This window comes from Augochlora pura, chromosome 2 (genome assembly GCF_028453695.1).
Source record: "Augochlora pura isolate Apur16 chromosome 2, APUR_v2.2.1, whole genome shotgun sequence".
Taxonomy (NCBI): Eukaryota; Metazoa; Arthropoda; class Insecta; order Hymenoptera; family Halictidae; genus Augochlora; species Augochlora pura.
In genome coordinates this window covers 21,524,889-21,547,413 of record NC_135773.1, presented here as the reverse complement: position 1 = coordinate 21,547,413, position 22,525 = coordinate 21,524,889, and the positions used below count along the sequence as shown (strand labels likewise).

The following is a 22,525-nucleotide window of genomic DNA, read 5'->3' as shown; positions in this document are numbered from 1 at the left end:
TTGTTGTTAAAAGCGTCCTATACCCTTCTCTATTCAAGTATTAATTACTTTCCAGCGATTCATTTGCTACATTAACTCGGATATCATTAGTATAGCGCGCCGTCATGGCAGTGGCGCTGCTCGCGACTCGGTTATTCTGGTTCATGTTTCTCTCGATTATTATCTAGTGAAATCATAAATTTACGATTAGCTCTGTAATAGGATTGTTCCGCAGAATTTATACTGCGTGCCGCATGTTAATCGTCGAAAACAATTCCAGTCGATAGAAATCACGCTGCGTACACCCTATGTATGTATATCGTGACTTTTGTCGCTTTGAATTAATAATATTAAAATTACTGTGTTTAAACAATCGAAACCAATCACGACAATAATTTTTTAATAAGACGTCCTCATTGTAGGAAATGTTTGATATTTTCCTAGGATATATCAGTGAATAAAATAATTATCAGGCCATAAATTTTATTTATTTATAATGACATAACCTGACTTTTGTCGCTTTGAATTGTGGTTGCAATAAAATATTTCGTGAAGCAAAGGTTGAAAAATAATGTTTGCGTCAACGGAACAATTGAGTTGATGAAAGTCAGATAGTTAACCCTTTGCACTCGATCGACGACTCTAAAGCGCCATGAAAAATGATTGCATCACGTTTCAAAATAATTTTAACGTTATAATAACATCGTTTAACATTATTTAACACTGTAATATTGTAATAAATTCAGTGGATAGATCATATAAAATACAGTGAGTTACTTTAATTTTAAATACGGAATTGAAATAGCTCCGAATGCAAAGGGTCAATGATTACTATAGCTCGCAACGTCGAACCTTGAACACGTTTGTAACATATTTGGTGGCTTTTGCAATAAATTCTGAAAGTTCGTTGTTGTTTATATTTCGCTCGACGGTCGGTCCGTAAAAGGCAAAGTATATCGTCGGAACGTTGTTTTTCCTTGCGAGTGCAATTTGTCTGTCTAAAAATTGATTTCCGAAAAGGTATAACGAAATCGCCTGTCCCCCTTTTTCGTTCGTCCATTACGAGATATAAACGAATTTCCGTGCCTTCTCGTCGATTGATGACACACGTTCGTTTCGCTTCGAAAAGTTTTCGGTGACTTCGCAGACGAATCAACAACGTTCGCCGTGCAAACACATTTAAATGGTGTTAATGGAATGTGCCAATACGCGCGCGAGCGACAAATCAAGGAAGGAAAATGTGGAACAGGCTCGGGATATGAGTTTCGCGAACGAGCCGAGCATGGAAACGCTCTGTTTATTTCGCTGAGATAGAAAAAATTCGGGAAAAAGGAACTCCGAATTCACAAAAATTCGAAACTCGAATTTTTAGACTCGCGAAACTTCATCGATGGTTTTTATTCGATTAGAACAAATTGTTTGAGTCTTCTGATTGAAACATTGTTCTTCGCTATTTTCAACCCTTTTCCACTTTCCGAACGAGAGATGGATCTCTGGGAAAAAGGTTGTCTATTTTTTCAACCAATTTGTTTGTTTCTTCATTTTGTGAGAGACTCGTGTCACTAATATTAAAATTACTGTGTTTAAACAATCGAAACCAATCACGACAATAATTTTTTAATAAGACTAAATTTTACTACCAATTGAGACCAGCGTTAAATCAATAAATCAGTCATTTGTTATTTTATATTGTCTAAGTTTTTATCGTGACATACAATTGAACAAAAATAACAATGTGTGTGTCTAAAAATTAATATACGTTGTTTTAGTTAAGCCACACGTTATTTTAATTGAGCCACGTATTATTTTCGCAGCGATTATTTTATTAAATTGACAAGTTTGATTTAAAACAGTCTTTCGAATAATGAATCGTTTAGTAGATAATTATGCGATGGAATTAAAACGAAGCACTCTGTACGCATTATAAATCGAATGTTTGTTCGATCCCTCGAAAACAGTATTTTCCGATTATTATAACCGATGTATCATGTAACCCGAGTGACGCATATTGACAATATAAGCTAAATTAGATTATTTTGTAATTATTAAAATTAATGGTAATTATTGTATTATAGTACCTTCGATAATAATTGATATTAATAATTGGACTATTGAAAGCTATTATTTAATTAATAATGCGATGATATAATATTAATATTTCGTTATTTTGTTTAAAGTCCTGACAAAATGTTAAACAGCAGTAATTAGTCCGCGGGTTTTGTGCATATATTACAAAATCGAGTATGTAAAATTTGATACAGTGTAAAGATAAAAAGAATTTAAGGATATCATCGTCCTTACTAAATTGTTAAAATTATTAACAAGAAAAATTGAAATAAAATCAATAAGAAAAAATAAATACTTTTACGTAGAGTTTACTTTTGATCTTAAATTAGATAATTTTGATCTTAAAAATCAACCATGTTGCGAATGTTATACCGAGTTAAACGAGGACGTAGTTTGTTAATAAACCACCTAATTTATCCATTCAAGATAACATAACCTGAAGCTTTTAACATCTGAAAATTATTATCTTCTCATGAATATTTATATAAAATAGGATCGGAGAATTCTTTTTATTAAGAAACTCTTTTAAAACAGCAAACTGGTGAATCAATTATATACCAATAATATGTTGATCTTCATTTTTGTTTCAGGGGTATGAGGGGTCCCTGCTGAAAGTCACGAGTAAAAATGGGAAAACAGCGTCGGTGAGTCGCAACACTTATTTCATATTCTACCGTTAAATATAAGAGAATCTTTTCTCATTTGACAAATGCCATTTACATTTTATAGCAATCGATATTTATAGCATTTATAGCAAAAGAACATTTTCATTGCCGTTGCAAATGCTTAAATTACTTTACAACCATTCGAATCAGCGAGACACGATTTTCAATGCGTTGAGAAGATTTATAGATTTTACAGGCAGATTTATAAACAAATTGGACAAACATATTAACGAAAGATATGTCGTAAAAAGTCCGGCGATTCTATTGTAAACTGTTGTAAACTTCTATTGTACACTGTGCAAGTTGTACAGTGGTGTTAAATTCACACAAAGTCTGTACGCTTAAATTTACAAAATCCAGACACTCTATTCGCCGAAAGTCGAGTCTCGAATATTACTTAATACATAAACTTGAATGTTTGTAACACGTAACTTCAATATATATATATATATATGACGCACATGAAATTTAATTATACAGACTAAATGTATAATTAAAAAATTGATTTTCAATTTCGCAAAAATTATTGCAACACGTACCTGGAAACGGTACGTTGGAAGCGATTAGGTATTATTTTCCCAAGAGAATTACGTTTCGCATAATTCAACACCGAACCTAATCAAACATATTAATCCTAAAGAAAGGCACGGTGATAAATGATCGTGGCATGCTTGTCCCACATTTTGATGGTTATTGCAAAGAACTGATTATTATACGAGCCGGTATCATTGCCGTATCTTCTCGCGTGGCTCACGACAAAGAAAAATTGTTCCACACTGCATTAACAGGTCGACGGATCTGTCCTAGATTTCTGCGCAGGAAAAGGTTGACCCGCCGGCCGATACGCTGTTTTCCATATTCGTTCACCGAAATAGAAGGCGAATTCGCGGACCGATTCTTTCTCGGGAACGTCGTCGTCGTCGTCGTCGCGATTCCCTTTTCTTTCGGTTTCGGATGCTTTCCCATCAACCGTGGAACAGCTCGACAAAGTATCGAGATTTCTCTGCGCGGTTGTTCTCCGGTAACCTCACAGATGGGAAAACTTGCGAACGGCAACGTTCGATCGAATTCGCTCCCCGATCGAAGCGATTTTGCATAATTTCGATGACTTTCTTCCTACTGTCCGTTCTTCCTCTTCTCTTCGATCGAGCACGGTGTATAGTATTCTACAGCGCGGTGTCCCGGCAATCTACTATAGCCAGACAAAAGATACAATTTCTCCATTGATGCGAATAAAATCAACGATACAATTTTCTTATCGATTTTTATTTTAACTTTTATTTCGAAGGAATTTCGCGCGTTGGAGTTTTATTCTACTAAACAACTTATTTGCAATCAACTTTTTAGTATATTTTATTGAGTTCGAAGATGCAGGATACTTTGATTCTCTTTATAATAATTGCTGCGACAAAATAATTGTTATCTTTGATTTTTGTTTGAGTTTAGGCTAAGGGCGATTTGGTCGATGCTATTTTTAAGAATCTGTTTAGTATCGATTTGATATACTTATTAGTTTATGGTATTAGATTTTGGCGCGGTTGAAGAGTATTGCTGTTCAAACTTCTAAATCTCCCGGAATAATTATTTCTAATTATTTTGTGATTCAACAATTTTGAATCTTGACTCATAATTGCCAATCGAGTGGAAAGAATTAACCCTTTGCATTCGGAGCCATTTTAACTGTAAATCTTGAATAATTTTTCTGGTTCGTGGTATTTCCATTCTATTTAACAAAATCAATTTTTATCCATACAAAATTTACTTTTGTGATTCCTGCCAACAGTTTTACTACTTGATAATTTTCTCAATCTAAACATTATTTTGCAACGTAATAGAATAATTTTAGTGGTGCCCCAGAGTCACCACTCGAGTGGAAAGAATTAATCGTCGTGCAACAGAGAAAGTTTCTATTTAATTATTCGAAGCGGAAGAATCTTCATAAAACTGTGATATCCCATAAAATTGTAATAATTTATATATAAAAAACGTGGCAACCAAAGAATTAATAACATTTTTTTAAGGAACCAATTGAAGAGAAATTTCAATCATTCGCATCTAAGTTAGTTCTGCAATATTCCATAAAATTGTAATAATTCATATATAAAATACGTGGCAACCAAAGAATTAATAAAATTTTTTTAAGGAACCAATCGAAGAGAAATTTCAATCTCTCGCATCATCTAAGTTAGTTCTCGGATAAAAATGCCCGGTACGTTTAAATTTACACGCGAGCTCCCAAATTCAGAGCCGTGATGCAGTGTAAAGTTAATGATACGTAGCGAGCAACAATTACAACACAATTACAATGTTACGGAGGTCACGGACGATGGGGAAACGGTGTTCCCGCGGCGCGGCGACGACGACGACGGCCACGTCGACGACGATGGCGGCCGGCGTTACGTGAGTCACGTAACACGGAAAAACATCTAATCGATTCTTGGGGGGAAAAAAAAAATACGTCAATTTTATACCTCCGCGGAAGCCATCATGTCGGCTCGGACCTGGTATATAATCCAGCGAGATAGCATTAAATTATGCGCCGCTGGTGGAACCAGTGCACGCGACAACTTGCACCGCTAACGCTATAAAATCTCCACTCCGTTAAAGCATTAACGTTCTTGTCCGCCCTCTGTGTCTGTGTTCGTCGCGCGCGCGTGCACGCGGCTACATCTATGCATGTGCACGTACGTGTATGCACACAAAGTATGTGAATACTTTTGCCGACTGTTATTACGTACTACGATGAGTAAAATCGATATATTTTTGTTTATTAGTTAATCAATTTTGTTATAATTTGGTATAAATGAACTTTATACATGTGTTCATTCATAATGAAAAGTTTATTGCAAAATGTTACATGCATCCCTTGATTTCAACAGATTTCTCTTATAAGCAATGGGGGTACGAATACTTATGGGAATGACTGTACGTGTATGCACGTGTACGTACGTGTATGTACATGTATGCACGCTCGTGTTCACATCGCGTAGCTGCGCGACGCTTTTGCCCTTTACCCGCATCCCGAAGCTCTCTAAAATAACGCGGCAGGGATGATATCGATCGCGTAAAAGGAATGCATTTCCTCCGAAGAATGCCAAATGACGTCGCGCGTCGCCTCATCGCGCATCGGCCCGACGAAATCGGAACAGTGTTTCGGCGATCGATCGATCTCGTTACTGAAACTTGGGTGAAATTAAACCAAAATGGAAATTAGAGAAATTAAAAGAAATTAACATGGCAATTAGATGCGACCTCTAACAGAAATTCGGCATATTAGCTCATACTAATTTTGTAATTATTGAAATCGCGAAGCTGCTTCGATTGGAAATTGTGGAATATATTTCTTTATTATAAAAATTGTGAAACAGAACAGATCTTAATTTCGATTTCAAATAAAAACGAGTCCGACACGATGTCATAGTTACGATTAACACGTTGACTGTCGACAATCGACCACTAAAATACTCACACAGTTAAAACAATTTAATTAATTAAAGCGAAGCTAGAAAGTTAATATTTATCATAGGTGGTGGTATTAGAACTCTTTCGTCTCCGAAACATTCTAGTCAAATTCAATTATTCAAACATATTACAGTAAAAATAAATTTTCAAAATTGGTCAGAAATTAGTGTCACCCCCATATTTGGTTGACCCCGCGCTCGTGTTAAAAAGTCGACACACGACAAATCAACAATGATTTTGTGTCCACGTGTGCACGGTAATGTTTGTCGACCGGCAAACTGGCGCGCCCCACGATATATTGTATTAGAATCGCATAAACATCCGCAATGCGGCCGTTACACCGTGTCCAGAAATGAAATCCCGGAATAAATTCAATATTCCATGAAAATCGTAACAGGCGGGAACGGTGTGCGAGCACACAATTTGCCACCGCGACGAAGGGGGCAATTAGAACAAACAAATGGTAGCTGAAACTGTCTCGTATTGATTCGTACCGAACAGTGCCAGTGACCGGCCGGGGGGTCGGTCCGCGAAGGCCTGATTGCACGGAGCCAACGCAACAGCAGCGGCGGTGCACCGACTTATTTCGTGTGCGGCGCAACGTCGACAGGACGGTTCTGTTGCCGGCAAAATCTCCGCCGGTTCCACCTTCCATACTTTTTACGCTTTTTATACCTTTTTACGATTCTTATACCCGTTGTAACTCTTTTACTTTCTATACGGTCGAGAGCCGCGCGCATTAACCCCTCCCGCCTTATCATATCGAATCGCGCACCCTGCGAACACGTTTCATTCAATTCAATGGTAAACTTTACGGTGCCCTTCGATTTGTTGGATATCGAACTTGGACGGGGAAGAAACTATTAACCCTTTGCGCTCGAGTGGCGAGTCCGAGGCAACGTTAAAATTGTTTTATTTAAATTATCCAAAGATGATTTTTATATCGATAAAGTTTAGATTTAAAAGATTGTTAAATAGTGGCACTGTTAGCGCGAGTCGCAAAAATCAATTTCGTATGCATAAAAGTACATTTTGTTGTATAGAATGGAAATATTAGGAACCGGAAAAAAAATTTCAGATTTATTAAAATGGCTTTGAGTGCGAAGGGTTAAAATTCATTCTAATATACAAGTATACAGTGACAAGTGTCTTTAACGCTTTGCCCTCGACGCCAAATCAACTTTATGTCTATAATAATTTATCTGGCTTCTGACACTTCCATTTTATATAACAAAATTAATTTTATAACGTCACTCATATAACAATTACACTTTCAACAATTTTTTCAATCTAAGCTTTCACGATATCTATAAAAATAATTTTGGGACAAGTTGCAACAATTTTAATGGCGCCTCATACGCGGTTCGTGAAAATGAAAATTATGCCATCAGTTCCTCAACTAAGCGATCGAATTTTAAAGATGATTGTGCAGTAATGTATGAGAAAGCAAATTTTTGCAAGAGTTGGTTAAAAATAGAAAAATATAGGAAAACAATGTTTTTATACAAAATTAAATAGTTCGTTTTGTAGAACACGGTAAAATATATGGATAATAAAATTTTCATCGAAATCGATTAACGTTGTGGATGTAGTAGTCATGTAACTGTGTTATCAGCAATCCTGATGGCGTGCTCCACTTGTTTTGTTTAATTGTTAATATTTCTGCCTGTAAATAGGTTCGTTCTGATATCGATTTCCTCTTTATATTATATCATATCATATCATATCATATTCTATATTTTATTATATCATATTATATTACACATGAAACATTACTTATACAATTCTAGATTTATTAAATCTTATCACGTAGCTCGTCCAATTGGTTCGAAACAAGCCTGCAGCCAAAACGCATTCCTCCTAAATATCGTAACATCGACTACCTAATTATCTCGTACAATTCGCTAACTGTTCCACAACGAGAAATGTTATTTACCTGTTTCGCAAACTTTCGCATTGAAATTGACGCGCATCCTCCGACTTTATCCCCGAGTGAAATTCGTAGGATCGCTTAAAAAGCAGACACCGTTTCGCACTCTTGTATCCCACGCGGAACCACGCACGCTCGTCCCGTCTTCCAGCTTCGCTTATATCACTGTCACTGGCTGACGCGATTTTATGAATTTTCCATAGCTTTTGTACCACGCGCGATTACTTTTCGTTGGCGCTGCTTCATCGAGAGAAATTCACCGGAAGATAGCCGAGCAACATTTTCGTAACGCAACGGGGCGTGTTTCATTTCGATTCGGGCCACGGTCGGTGACCGATTCGAAAAAAAACGAAAATCGTTATCTTTTGCAATCATTTTTTCGATTGAAATAAGAATGCCGAAATATTGAAATAAATTGCTTATAGAGTCGCGAGTTGGTAAAAATGTAAAAATGAGAAGGTTTATGTTATGAAACATAAAGAGGAACCTCTTTAATTGGCAAAACCTTTTTTATTATTCTTGTTTCTGCGAAATGAACTGTTTTATGTAGAAATATGTAAAAAAAGACGGTGATGCAATTTTTGGGTTTGTCAAAAGGGTTCGATAGTGGGAATGATTATTTTGCACTTATTCAAGCACAGCAGAACGTTATCAAAAAGTGTACACAAAAGAGACTTGAATTCTTTTGAAATATTAATATTGCTGTACTAGACTATATCTAGAATAATTATTACAAAAATTTGTTGGTTACTTTTGGGTAAATTGATCATTAATGCGTAACTAAATTATAATCTTTCTATAATTGAAAAGAAAGATATTGACAATTTTATAATTCTATAAGTAGTTGAAATCGAATCGATTTTAAATGTATCCGAATAAATTCGTATATTTTTACGATTATTCGCATTATAATTCGAATAACTTTGCAACCTCGATTCGAATAATTTGTTCGTCTACTTTTACCATCTCTACTCAAATAATTTTTTCGAATGACTTTACCATCTCTATTCAAATGATTTGTTCGAATAACTTTACAATCTCTACTCCAATAATTGATTCGAATAGCTTTACAATCTCCATTAAAATAAATCGATCGAATAAACTATACGCCTGAAAAAAACAAACAAGACCGTAAACAAGCGCGTTATTTTTCCGTTGCGGCAAAAATGTCTGCCGCAGGCGGGACGAGCGTAGGACGCCGTGAATGGGGCGGAGACAGCAGAGAAAACAGATTTGTATGGGGTAAGCACAATTGTGGAAAAGTGCAAGTACGGAATTATGCATGTATGGCACTCGACGTCGGCGTACCGCGTGCAGCGGAATCCCGCATAATCGAAGGGGTTGGGAAATTATGATGGCGGGCTGACTAGGACAGCAGTTTCGTGCGACAACGGGCGCGCAGAGGCAGTCGGCGAACGTGAAACGACTTGCCGTTCAAGAGAAGTTGTCTTATTCAATAATTTTTTTTTTCCCTACCCGCGCAAAAGAGGCGACTTCAATTGCGACGGACGAAGTTTTTAAAAGTACTTGCGGATGGAACGAATTATTCTCTCTCTCTCTCTCACTCTCTATCTTTCTGTTCCTTTCTTTTTCTGATTCCGCACTTGTTCTTTACCCCCGACCGAACAAATTGCATTCGTCTCACTATGGCAAAAGTGAATCGCTGGAATTGCCAGGCGGGGCTTGTTTTTCTCTCATTGACAGTTTACTTTCCCGTCCTTTGGAATATTTTCGAGTTGAAACCGTAGGAAACACGTGCACGAAGATCGCGGATACAAGAAATTTCCTCGAGCCTTCTTGTTAACCCTTTGACGTACCTTTTTATTCACAGTTGCTGCGATTAGGAATTTTTCGACTGGTATTCATTTCTTAGAATATTAATGTTCATTCTGTGCTTGAATTTATTTGAATAATATTAATGACAAGAGGTTAGAATTGTTTGCCAATTTTAAAGAATAGAATAATATACTTAAGAATTGATTACTGTAATTTTTATCGCGTGTCGGACTCGTCAAAGTACGCTAAGAGGTTAAGTGTTATTAAGAAACAAGGTACGAATTTTATTGCAATCGATCGTAATAATTCCTATGCGTCTACTTAACCTCTGCAAGTGAAATAAATAATTTTTGTTAATAATTTTGATAAGATGAAGTAAGAAATGAGTGCCGAGCTATGACATGATTTATATATTATATAATTTATTTAGATATTTCACCAGCCTTTTTAGAATGCAAGCTTATATGGTAAACATTAGCTTTGATTTTTCGATGAAATAAAATTTATATTAAAAAGTCTGCGATTCGACAAAATTCGAATTTTTCGATAGAAAGAAAGGCAGCTCTAAAAAGACTGGTGAAGTCTAAAGAGAAATTCCTTCTGCAAAATAACATGGCTCCAATGTTATTAATTGGCACTCGTTCAATTGTTATTATCGAAATATCTACCGGACACTCCCACGAACAATGCACTTTACCGCCAAAGATCGCTGACTCAGAAAATATCGAGCCGCCTGCACCGAATTAATTTAACCGGCACGCCTAGTTGTATTTCTCGTTGATTTGATTTATGTAAAATCCGAAAAATTAACGATTCCATTTCGAGCGGGCGCAGAAACACCGGCGAAAGAAACGCGAAAATTGATTGCGCTTCTTTATGTGGCGAGTGCAAAACTATTAACCTACATGTACGGTACCGGGCGGTCAGCGCACGATGGACGGCGCTGATAAAAATGGGCTCGGGTAGAACAGTGTATTACGTTCGGAAATTCTGTGTCCCGATAAGAATTCCGAGAATGTAACGTATGTCACGAAATGAAAAATCACGAAACCCCCGGGCGCGCGGGTTTATCAAGAATTTCATTTCATCTATACGGACACGAAAGGCGCAATAATAATTTCTGTCGATAGGCAAGGCTGGATCCAAAAGTCGGCCGCTATTTTTACTCTCTCGCCACGTTATTGTACTCTGTGCTGCGAGTCCTTGGGGATCGTAATAAGGTTTATAATCGAATGCGGAATTACCACGAAACGGTAGAAGTAAAGAGTGAATTTAAAAAAACATTTCTATTACTACTTGTTGGTGGTACAAAGCATGCTAATTTTTCTTCTGCTTTTAGAATAAAAAAGACGTATAGTTGCCAACAAAATACCTATTACAGAGTAGCTATTACATTGCAATATTGTTCGATAAAATAATAAAAATTTAAAAGATACAGTTAAGAAGAATAATTATAAAAATATTAATATCATGTTAACAAGGATATAAAGATATTAGTATGAAGTTAATAAAGATACAAAAATATCAAGTAAATATAGATGAAAAAAATATTATTGTCAAGTTGATAAAGATACGAAAATAGAAAAGTAAAGTAAATACTGGAAATTAAAAAATCATGAAAATAGTAAAATTAATATTATCATAGAGACAATAAAGAACTTTGATAATTTTCTTTTATTTCTCTGTATAATGAGAGCCCGTGTTAAAAATTATTATCATTTAAGAAATAAACGAGTTGACTTTCAAATAACTATAGTGACACCCAGCACACGATACATAAAATAAGACAGTAAGAAACATTTATGTTCGACATTATTCATAGTTGCGTTTTATGTTTTTAAATGCCGGTAGACATAACCATTAAAAATGAACGTGGCAGGGTGTGTTGGAGCCGACACAGACGGGCGACGTCTCAGCTACTTTCGAGCCACATAAATCAATATTTTTGCCGCATTCGTCATTTGACTATCGCTGGATTTCAGCGACGCGATGTGGTAAAACGACGAATGTGGCATAAATATTGATTGAACCGGCTAGGAAATTAAGGAAATGGCCCGTGCGCGTTGACCTTTAAATTCGATATATCGCATCGTAATAGAAACATGCGGTGCGGATACGTGCATATTATAACTAAATTTATGGTTGCTTTGGACGTTGGAGTAAAAATTCGAAAAAATCATTTATATAGAGTACGATGAACAATGAACTTCGGAGAAATATTAAAGTTCCCGAATAAGATTCCATTTCTGACATAAAAATGATTTTACATGAGAAAATAAGAAAAAGATTTGTTATAATTTTCTTTTTACCTGGGTACGGTTCTATCGCAAAGGTGTGTCCGTTCAAAATATTATTTATAAATATTAAGAAACATTCTATTTACTACACATTTTGCTACTAATTAATGTTTGTAAACTCATATTTACGATTAATGTTTGTAAGCTCACATTCACAATTAATATTAGCAAATAACATTTAAGATGCAAGGTTAAAAATTAAAATAAAAATAGCACTTGTAAAATCCATAAACCTAAGAGCCCTTCGATTGAACAATCGTTCAATCTATCCAACGAAGCTCAACTTCCAAGTTATAAATATGTTCGCATATAAGTAACGAAATTAACATAAAATTCGACGAGGTTCGGTTCGCTCGGATTATTTTTGGAAAGCACCGAACCAGTGCCGAAGAACGCCGTGATTAATTACACCGCGAACCGTAATTCGCAGTGTTTTACGAGTGTGTGTGGTACTTTGGCCCCTTTGTTCGGTTCATTTAATGCTCTATGGTTGTGAATGATTGTCCTTTTTTATGACACCATGAATCGTGCGTCGCGTCGCACGCATCACCCAGCGGTTACGTAAAGAAGATTTAAGCAACACTTGTCCATTTATTACAGCTGAGGAGTCGTTTGTTCGGTTATTACTAGAAAGGAAGTATTTATAGCGACGCTGGGAAAGCGTGTGGAGTCGAATAACCGTGTGAAAAATGTCGCTACAGTAATGAATGAAAGTGTCAACGTAACGTTATACTTGTCGTGCACGTGTAATGTAAATTAAGCGCTAATATATTCGGACATCGAAAAAAGAATAACTTCTTCGGAATTGGGTCAAATGATTCAAATGATTTCCCTATTTTTTAGAACAACCTTTTATAGTTTAAACGTTTATGTTAATGTTTGCGATTAACTATACGTACTCATAAAACAAAAACGTATTAAATAGCAATCTTTCTGCCGTATTTAGTTCTTGTACATCTCGTTATGCGTGTATAGATACATACGTATATATTTGTTGTTATAACGCGTTTATATAAAGTGTTCCACCAAATCTGGTAGCAAATTTATTCGTACGATGCGCTGTTTTCAAGATAATTGAAATTGAAATCGCAAAGCCATGCATTTCAAACAAACTTGTGAAATCGATTATCCCGGAAACGGGGCGTGATATAAACGAATCATAAAGTAGATTTCCGATTTGTTTTTGCATGCGGAATATCCTTTTGAACGTGGAACACTTTATATTCGCGTTATATCTAAAAGGTAATTATTGAGAAGCAATTCCACCGTATTTAAAGAAAGCTTCTTAATTCGCCTACCATACAGCAAATATAGAAAGTTTAAAGTGCTTATAACTATCTTTAATAGATTAATTACGTTTATATTGTTGTAATTTGGAAAGTGATTTAACGATATTTCCAACACGAAATTAAATGACATAAATGATCAAAGTTTATAAAATAGGACCTATAGATGTGCTATGTGAATAGTACAAATAAAAACATATTGTTCTGTCAATAACATAAGTAAATTTGTAATAATATAACCTTGACATAATATAAGTAACAAAGGAAGCTTAATGACAGACTTCATCAGAAGAAATACAAATTTAGAAGACGCTGTCGTTAAAAATTAAAAATAAAATTCTCAATATGCTTGTCACATGTTGCACACGATTTAAGAGACAAACATAGTTCGATACTTGCATTTAAGTAAAGATTGCATGTCTTGGCTAAGTACTCGATTATCACGGACATCTCCGTATCGTGGTTACCATTTCATAATATCGCCGCGATACGATCCACTTCGCATGTTACAGAATATTTACCGGCTCTGAACTTTTTCCACTCGACACGGAAACATTGTACTCTCGAGTATCTGCACATTTTTAATAAGTCGTTAAACCTTGCACCTGATCCAAAGATACTCGTCTACAACAGAATAAAAATTTAGGAAGTCGGCGAAAGGGTTGATTCTAGCACCAAAGATACTCGTTTTTAACAGAATAAAAATTTAGGAAGTCGGCGAAAGGGTTAGCACCAAAGATATTCGTCTACAACAGAACAGAAATTTGGGAAGTCGGCGAAAGGGTTAATTCTAGCACCAAAGATATTCGTCTACAACAAAATAAATTTGGGAAGTCGACGAAAGGGTTGACTCTAGCACTGCGACATAGATAACTATGTTCTACTACACTTATAGTCATGCTATCTCGATTAGTTCGGATAACCAAAGTTCTACCGTCGCGTTAAAACTGATGAAAGGTGATGTGTGTGTGAGAAAGAGAGAGAGAGAGAGAGAGAGAGAGAGAGAGAGAGAGAGAGAGAGCCTGTGCCGAGGAGGGAACTTGTACACCTAATATTGACGAAAGTAACAAGAACTAAGTGAATGACGTGTTTATTCTGTTTGATTTCAGCCGGTGGGATTCGTGACATTTCACACGAGGGCTGGCGCGGAAGCGGCGAAACAGGACCTTCAGGTAATAGCCCGTTTCATGGAGGTATCGAAAGAGAAATTCCCGGGGTTCCTCGATTAAACACAAGAGCTCCCGAGGGCTCTCCCTTTAATCTAGACAGATCTTATATATATATATTTATATAATATATTATACATATACACGCGTACAAACATGGCCCGCAATTCTTAATCTCTTTCGTTTCGTATACACACGTATAATATATGCATACGTACACGTGTGTATACTATATAATATATGCATATGTACACGTGTGTATACTATACATATATGCATACGTACACGTGTGTATACTATATAATGTACGTATACATGCACGTGTGTATACTCTATAATATACGTATACATGCACGTAGGTATACTATATAATATACGTATACATATACGTTTGTATACTATATAATATACAATGTATACATACGCGTATGTATGCTATATAATATATGAAGTATCGCCCTGCCTTAGATTCCAGCTGGCACGGGTTAATGCTATGTAGCTCTTTTACCTATCAAGTACTACACATACACACTATCTTTCTCTTTCTCTCTCTCTCTCTCTTTCTTTCTCTCTCTGTCTATATATATACATCTCCTTCCGTCTCTATCTCTACAATTAGCTTCTTCCTCCTTTACTTGGGACATACAGTAGAAACACTTATTTTTTTTTTGTATACGTACCAAGACCGTAATGTTATAACGCTGGTTGCACCGTGTGACATATTATCGATATATATACATTATATATACACATATGTACAGGGTGTCTCTGAATCGAATGCTCAAACTTCGATAGCATATAGAGTATCACGAATCTGACAAAGTTTAGACGTTTGATCGCTTCTGCGATGTTTCCAAGAAAATCGTAGAAAACGAAACAATACAGTTACTTATTTATAACATTTGTGTATTTAAGATATTACCATCGATGTACCGTGTCGACATATTTTAGTTAAGATATGTATACGGTGTAGTTGGCTTTAATATGTGATTGTAATTTAATTTAATAATCTGATTTAATTTAATAATCTGATTTAATTTAATAATTTGATCTAATTTAATAATTTGATTTAATTAAATAGAACCAGGAATTTTCAATGAAGAGATAGCAAATTTATATGTAAGTGTTATAAATAAGTGATAAGTAGTGAAAAATATTTTTTCTTGTTCTAGCGACTTCTTTTTTTGAAGACAATAGCAAAACGAACAAATCTCCATTTTTGTCAGTTTACGAACCCGCTACACGCTTTCGAAGGTTTGTCATTTAATTGGTGGACATCCCGTACATTTATGGCGTTGTTTTGCCTTCTGAAAAGCGTGGTCACCCCCACCGTTCCGTTCTCTCTCCCCCCCACCACCGAGTCTCTGCGATTTTGTTTCGCAATTTATATCCTATGTATTTGTACAGGAATTTTACTGTTTAGAGATCGTCTTGTACAAATGTGGTACGGGTGTGAGGCGTCAATGCCTCGCTACTTGCTCGCTGCTGTGAACGTGAACTTCCAACGAGGTTTTAACCATATTTTATATTTTTTTATATTTGATTTTCGTTGTCTGGTGGTAAGCATTATGGAAAGAATAAATATCGATTTAAAAATAATAAAATAATTTATAATTTGGAGTCGGACAACAATGGACAACAATAAATCTATTGTACAACATCAAACTAGAATAAAAACAGTGTAATGGAACCGGTCACCGTTCAGATGATCAATCGCAGTGCCTTTGGTTCGTTTCCAGGTCTCATTTATTCGCGAATGAGAAATTTCAATATGTCTTACTAATAAATAGTTAATTACGGCCATAAACGAGCGAAAGGCGCAGCAATTTGTCACAGGGCACAGTAACCGACTCCGCCAGCCTATCTCGTGCATTAAAGTCCAATAAGTCGATAAACAGCGAGGCATTACCGCGCGCACGAAGACGGTGAAACACAAACCCAGTACATACATATATATATATCTACATGCATATACTTGCATACATAGAGATTTTGTTTTACCACACACAACCACCGCAACTGAACTCTCACGCAACCTGCAATGTCTGATAACCCTGTGTAACCAGTTTTCTTTACGAGAAATCCAGAAACATCCTCTTGTCGGATGGACACACACGATCGCTGCGAGAACACCCTCTGGAACTGACTAACGAACGACCACCCTCCCCCCTATCCCCCCACACTTGTGTCAGTACCCACGTATTATATAGAGACACACGGAAAAAACACGTATACACAGAGACACACACACACACACACACACACATACACACACGACCCTGTGCTAATTTCCCTGTAATTTTACTCCCCCCCCCCCCTCTCTCTCCATCCCCTAGCGTCGATTTTACATCGTTAAGGCTCGAGATCGTTTCGCCGAATCTTTCGTTGCCAGCTGTTGTTCCCTAATTGGTTCGCACCCCCGTTGATCAACCCCTTGTCTTATGCTTTCTTCATCGACACCGTATCCGTCGTCGGATCGCCGTGATTCGGCCAATCAAAAACGATGTCTGCCGAGCTTGCGTCGATAGTTAAGGGATCAACGAGAGCGAAATTAGCATACGATTCTTAACAATGGAGTTAATGGTTCTTTTTTTTCTTTTCAATTAAGAAGTATTCGCGATAAGGCAAGGGGCTGAGAGATAGTGCAACGTCCTTGGAAAATGACCAATATACATTTTACTCGGGAAAATTAAAGGCTATTTTTGCAAGTAAATGCTTCCGAATTGATTGATCCAATGGGATTTAAGGGCATCCGCTGCCTTACATAGGCGAAGTTTAACCATTAACTGCCGAGATGGATTCCGAGATGCCCCAGTCTAACCCGACCTAATGCAGTCTATTTTTGTATTTTACCGTTCGAATCGATTTTCGTTCTATATTGAAATAAGCGGTATTATTAGCGATCCGGCTCGCAACAAATACGGCATTAAAACCATTCATTCCATTAACTCGAACTTCCTCGCGCCAAGTTTCTCAACCAAAAGCAAGCAAAGCCATTTAACCCTTTGCGGCCGTGTGTCTGCTCTCAACCACCAAAGCTATTTGGTTATTCTTTTAACTCTTCTTATTTTTCTATAAAATTAAAACATTATTTAGTTACAGATATCTAAACTTTAAAAAAGAGTTGAAAACTTTGATTTCTCCTATTTGATCTTGCATTGTTACGAAAATTAATTTCGACCAACATGAGAGGTCGAAATTATTTCTCGTTGAATAATAATACATACGACCGCAAAGGGTTAATATATGCATAATAATATCCTGACACTCCATTACGGATACCTTCGGTTTTGAACGCTTACCGCTTCCTTAACGATTCGACTACCGGATGCTTGTTAATAGGCTTCTGTTAACCGTTAATCTACCATGTTTACCACGAGGCTTGATAACTTTTCTTCGAGTAATCATTCCGAGAGATATTGTTCGAGTTGGTGTATAATTGGAAATCATTCGACGGTTTACGAATTTCTAATGGACGGTCCATTGAGAGATTGAAACGACCGTGTCTGTAGAGTGATTAATTAAGAAATTCTGCACTGTGAATATTCATTTGATTAACGTAGCCAGATACAGGGCGCTTAATTTCGCGAATTAAACGGAATCGAAACAGTCTCGTTGTTCTGGAACATTGATGAATTAAAGTAGAAGCATACTAATGTCGCGACACGTGAAATCATGCGACGTCGACTGACATTCGAGGAGTGATAAGTTCGCGTATTTCCATCGCGATAAATTCATTAGAAATTGATTAGGTCTTCGCGTTTATTTTCGGTCGAATTTGATCAATTTCACGAGTACATTGAAATTTCGAATGTTCGTGCCACCATTACTGTTCTTTTATACGATGAATACTTTTATTGTATGAAATAATGTGCGTGACGATTTCATTAATATTTGTGTATCCAAGTAAATTATATTTTCTAGTTATTCGAATAAATTATTACTCATTGAAATCATAAAGATCTAATCAGTTAACAGTAAGGTCCAATGTAATGTTAACGTTGTATAAAGTGCAATAATGGGTCCATTGCGGTCACTGTCAGACTTATTTTGACAACGCTTTCACTTTAAAATAATTCCTATTAATCGAATTTTATAAAGATATCTTTAAATTATATACAGCTTTGTAGATGAAATAAATTTAAGTATTATCTTCGTTTTGGCTTACATAGATTTTAGATTTCTATTCTAATATAGCAAATAGAAGAGAAAGAACGAACGCGCTTTTCTATATTCAGAAATCACAATCATAGACACTCGAAATTTCTCAAAACTCGTAAAACTCGTGGAACTGTTTAATTCGATTTTCTAGGATTAACGTACCGACAGTCCTGTATAGGAGCCGATTGTGGGAACGTCACGAGACTCCATCTCAGCAGTTGAGGGTCAGGTTGTGTGTAGCCGGAGTACGAAACGAACGCGTCAGCAACTAATTAGAAAATTCGTGAATTACCGTATGGGCGACATGCTGGAATGGAAAGTCCGGGAAACCCGTCGAGAAGCTCTCGCGGGGCACGCTTGAATTTTGAAACGTGCAAGCGTTCTATTTGTTCTCTTCCTCACCAAAAAAAAAAAAAAAAAAAATCCAAGCCTCCACACACGTGTGCTCCCCGGTTTACTAATTTAGGGAATCTATTTGCAGCAGGGGGTTAGATTCGATCCTGATATGCCACAAACCATACGTTTGGAATTTGCAAAAAGTAACACAAAGGTTAGCAAACCCAAGCAACCAGCCGCTGCAGCAGCCACCTCGCACCCTGCTCTGATGCACCCTCTAACTGGACGTAAGTATGCACCGCCACTCGTTCACTCGCTGGATACGTTCTCACTACTATTCTCACCCACTGCACCGACTACAGCGTATATATCTTTCCTTCCTGTTGTTTCTCTATCTTTCTCAGTATAGTTCTATTTGTTCGTTTTTTTTTCTGTATTTTTCTCCGATACATGATCCAAAACCGACCCCGCCCCCCGAACCCAACCCTGTGGCCGCACTCACACGTTCCCCCCGACCAACCGAGGCGTCGGACAGTGTGCCAAAGTATGCTATTAATTCGGCAAGCGAATTAAGCTAATTTGTTAGAGAACTACGATGCTCGAACTTCAGTGCTTTCGTTTGAACTTTGGATTTCTATAGGTAGATATCCGCTTTAGGAGATCCGGCTCAGATTTCGATAGCCTTGAATACGCTGTCGAAGACATCGATTTGAACAGCTTTTTATACTATCCATATCACCGGTCGGGTTTCATTGTTAATCGACTTTTGGGAGTATCCATCGCCGTTCAGTTGTGTCTATATAGAAATAATGTTGTTTGGTGAATTAATTTATTCGGTATATAATTACAAAGAAGAATTAATTCGAAAAAAGTAATTTGCAATTGGCTAACCTAGGGATATATTATTTTAAAACCGTTCTCGAGTATTATAAATTTTCGAACGTTGTAAATATAGATGAGCTAAGTCTAGATTAAGCCTAGATTAAATCTGGTCTAAATCTGGATGAAATCTGGATGAAATATCGATGAAAGCTGGACTAAATCTGGAGAAAATATCGATAAAATCTACACTAAATCTTCTGAAAATATCGATAAAATCTGAACTAAATCTGTAGTACTAAATACGAAATAGTACTAAAATCGATTTTTAACATTGAAGTAAAAGCAACGATTACGTCTCGAAAATTAAATCAAAGCGATCTGTAATACGTATAGATAAACGTTGTTCGAAACAATGTTCCCAACAAAATACTTCAAGCCCATCGAAATCGGTGTTCTAGAGCGAAGGAATTACCTTTGTAAAATTGTTGGTATTTTTGCGGATTATCCAAAATTTTCAGGAACATCGAACCTGTAAGCTGTGATAGACAATTTGTAATCTACAAATTGCTCGAAGTTTAATTGTGGTACTGACGGCAGTTTTATAGGGTAAGGTCTGCCTCGACGAATTCAAGGACTGAAAATCTTTATCGAGTTTAATGGTCGATGAACGACGAAATATTTTAATGGTTTCTAATGATAGATTGATACAAGATATATGAACATGGTCATTAATACGAACCTACACGGGGTAAGAATACATCGATATTAATACAAACATACGTATGGATTGATGTAACTGCAACGAGAAGTATTTATCCTGGTTTAAATTAAGGAAACTTGTTAATGGAAATAGAAGACAAGTTCAAAATAATTTGTAGAGATATTCTGGATAATATCGTTTTTGTCAATTCAAGAAAATATTGCAGTCCAATGTAATTTTTCTATATTATTAAATGGTATAATTGCATAATATTGGATTGGTCAGAAAGTTATCAGAATTAAGGCTGATTTATTACTCTGCGTCGTGCAAACAAATGCGACACTTTAAAAAACGAGATAAATCAAAATAAATAAATATCCTTAGATCGATAATAAAAATTAGGACTACGCTCTGAGGGCTCACGATTAAATCATCGAATTAATGACTGTACTTGGAACACTTTCCAGCCAATTCAGTGCGTGTGGGCGTGCGTTCTCCCAGCGATTTTTTACTACCTCGTGGAGCATCGATAATCACTCAGTCGATCATTCATATACCACGCATAAATACGTATACGTTCGAATACCCAGCGTCCGTGTACAGACGCGCGCGGAAATTCGCAATGAAAATGGAATTTGATGAGAAGAAACTCAAGAAAAATATTCGCCGCTCATAATGCATTCGTTTGCATTTGTCGGCACACAAAGTGCCCTCTAATTGGTCTCTTTAGAACGTTTAATGAACGATAAAAAGAAAAAAAAACGGAGCGAACCAGGGTAAAACGTCTGCGGGCGTTTCACGATGTAAAAATTCCCGATGGATTTTCTAATCGAGTTTTAATGATTCGGAAAGTTGTTCGAATTAAATGCCGCATCTTCAGATTTAAATATAATACAATATTTAATATAATGCAAATAATCTCCACGCTTTGTCTAATTATTATCAGAATTCAGAATTTATTTTTCCCATATTTCTTTCTTCAAGTCGCGTCGTAAAGTTTGTTACTATTTTTACACTGATGCAATACAACATAATTATATAATTTAGATCATTTCTACTCTGATTATTATAATTTTTTAAAGTTTATCTGGATTTAAAAAATGTAACAGAGTTGAAAAATAATCGCTCATACGGAGTTGACGTTTCAGTTATAATTTGTTTTAAACTTCATGTCCAAATAGATCACAATTAATTTATAATTTAATAGTCCTGTATATTGAAAAATATTGATGATGGAAAATGATAAACATCGACATGAATCATTTCGTGCAAATATCGACTTCCCGGGTAAAAGCTAAAAGGAAGATGGAGGCCGCGCCTGATGGAACGCGACGCGATACGATCAATTTGGATGCGAATAAAAGGAACGGGGCCGGAATTCGAGAGAATCCTCTCCGAATGTTTGCTTTACGTTGTCAATAAATATACATAGGTGGGGTGGTTCCGGGATGCTTGAGTGGTTTCCCGAAGTAAGTAGAAGTCGTCCGAAGACAGAAAACCGCGGACGGAATAGTGAATTTTATTGCCACGGATATTCCATCACAACCCTTATTCGCAAGTATATATCGGTAATCAATATGACAAACGAGCGAAAGCGACTCTACGCAGGTACGCCGGGATACCTCATTTATTCTCTGTTCTCTTCGCAAGAGAATCTCCTTTTCCTGATCAAAAAATAGAGGTTCTGCTGTTAAATGGAGCGTTTCATAAAGCTCCTCCTATCGGAATTTTCTTTAAACGTTTATACAGCGTGAAAGATGAAACCTGATAATTTCAACTATCGCGCTCGCTTCTTTATAAACAGAAAAATGTTAAAGAAACGTCTTTTGTTTAGAAAAGCAATTATGATAGACAAAATCTTGTGATTATGGCTGTCTT

General features: G+C 36.4%; 1 protein-coding gene across 4 annotated transcripts in view; it reads left to right on the top strand.

Annotated features, from left to right (window-relative positions):
• Positions 1-22,525, top strand: part of LOC144475613 (protein couch potato) — a 197,820-nt gene that overhangs the window by 114,769 nt on the left and 60,526 nt on the right. For 3 of the 4 annotated variants that reach the window (XR_013494898.1, XM_078191692.1, XM_078191672.1), the window contains exons 3-5: positions 2,637-2,690; positions 14,572-14,634; positions 19,271-19,412. Coding sequence is in view for 3 of the 4 variants with exons in the window: in XM_078191692.1 (XP_078047818.1) it covers positions 2,637-2,690; positions 14,572-14,634; positions 19,271-19,412 (259 nt within the window). In the remaining variant the exon portion in view is untranslated. The remainder of the gene's footprint in view (positions 1-2,636; positions 2,691-14,571; positions 14,635-19,270; positions 19,413-22,525) is intronic. The other variant, XM_078191681.1, reaches the window with a different exon arrangement.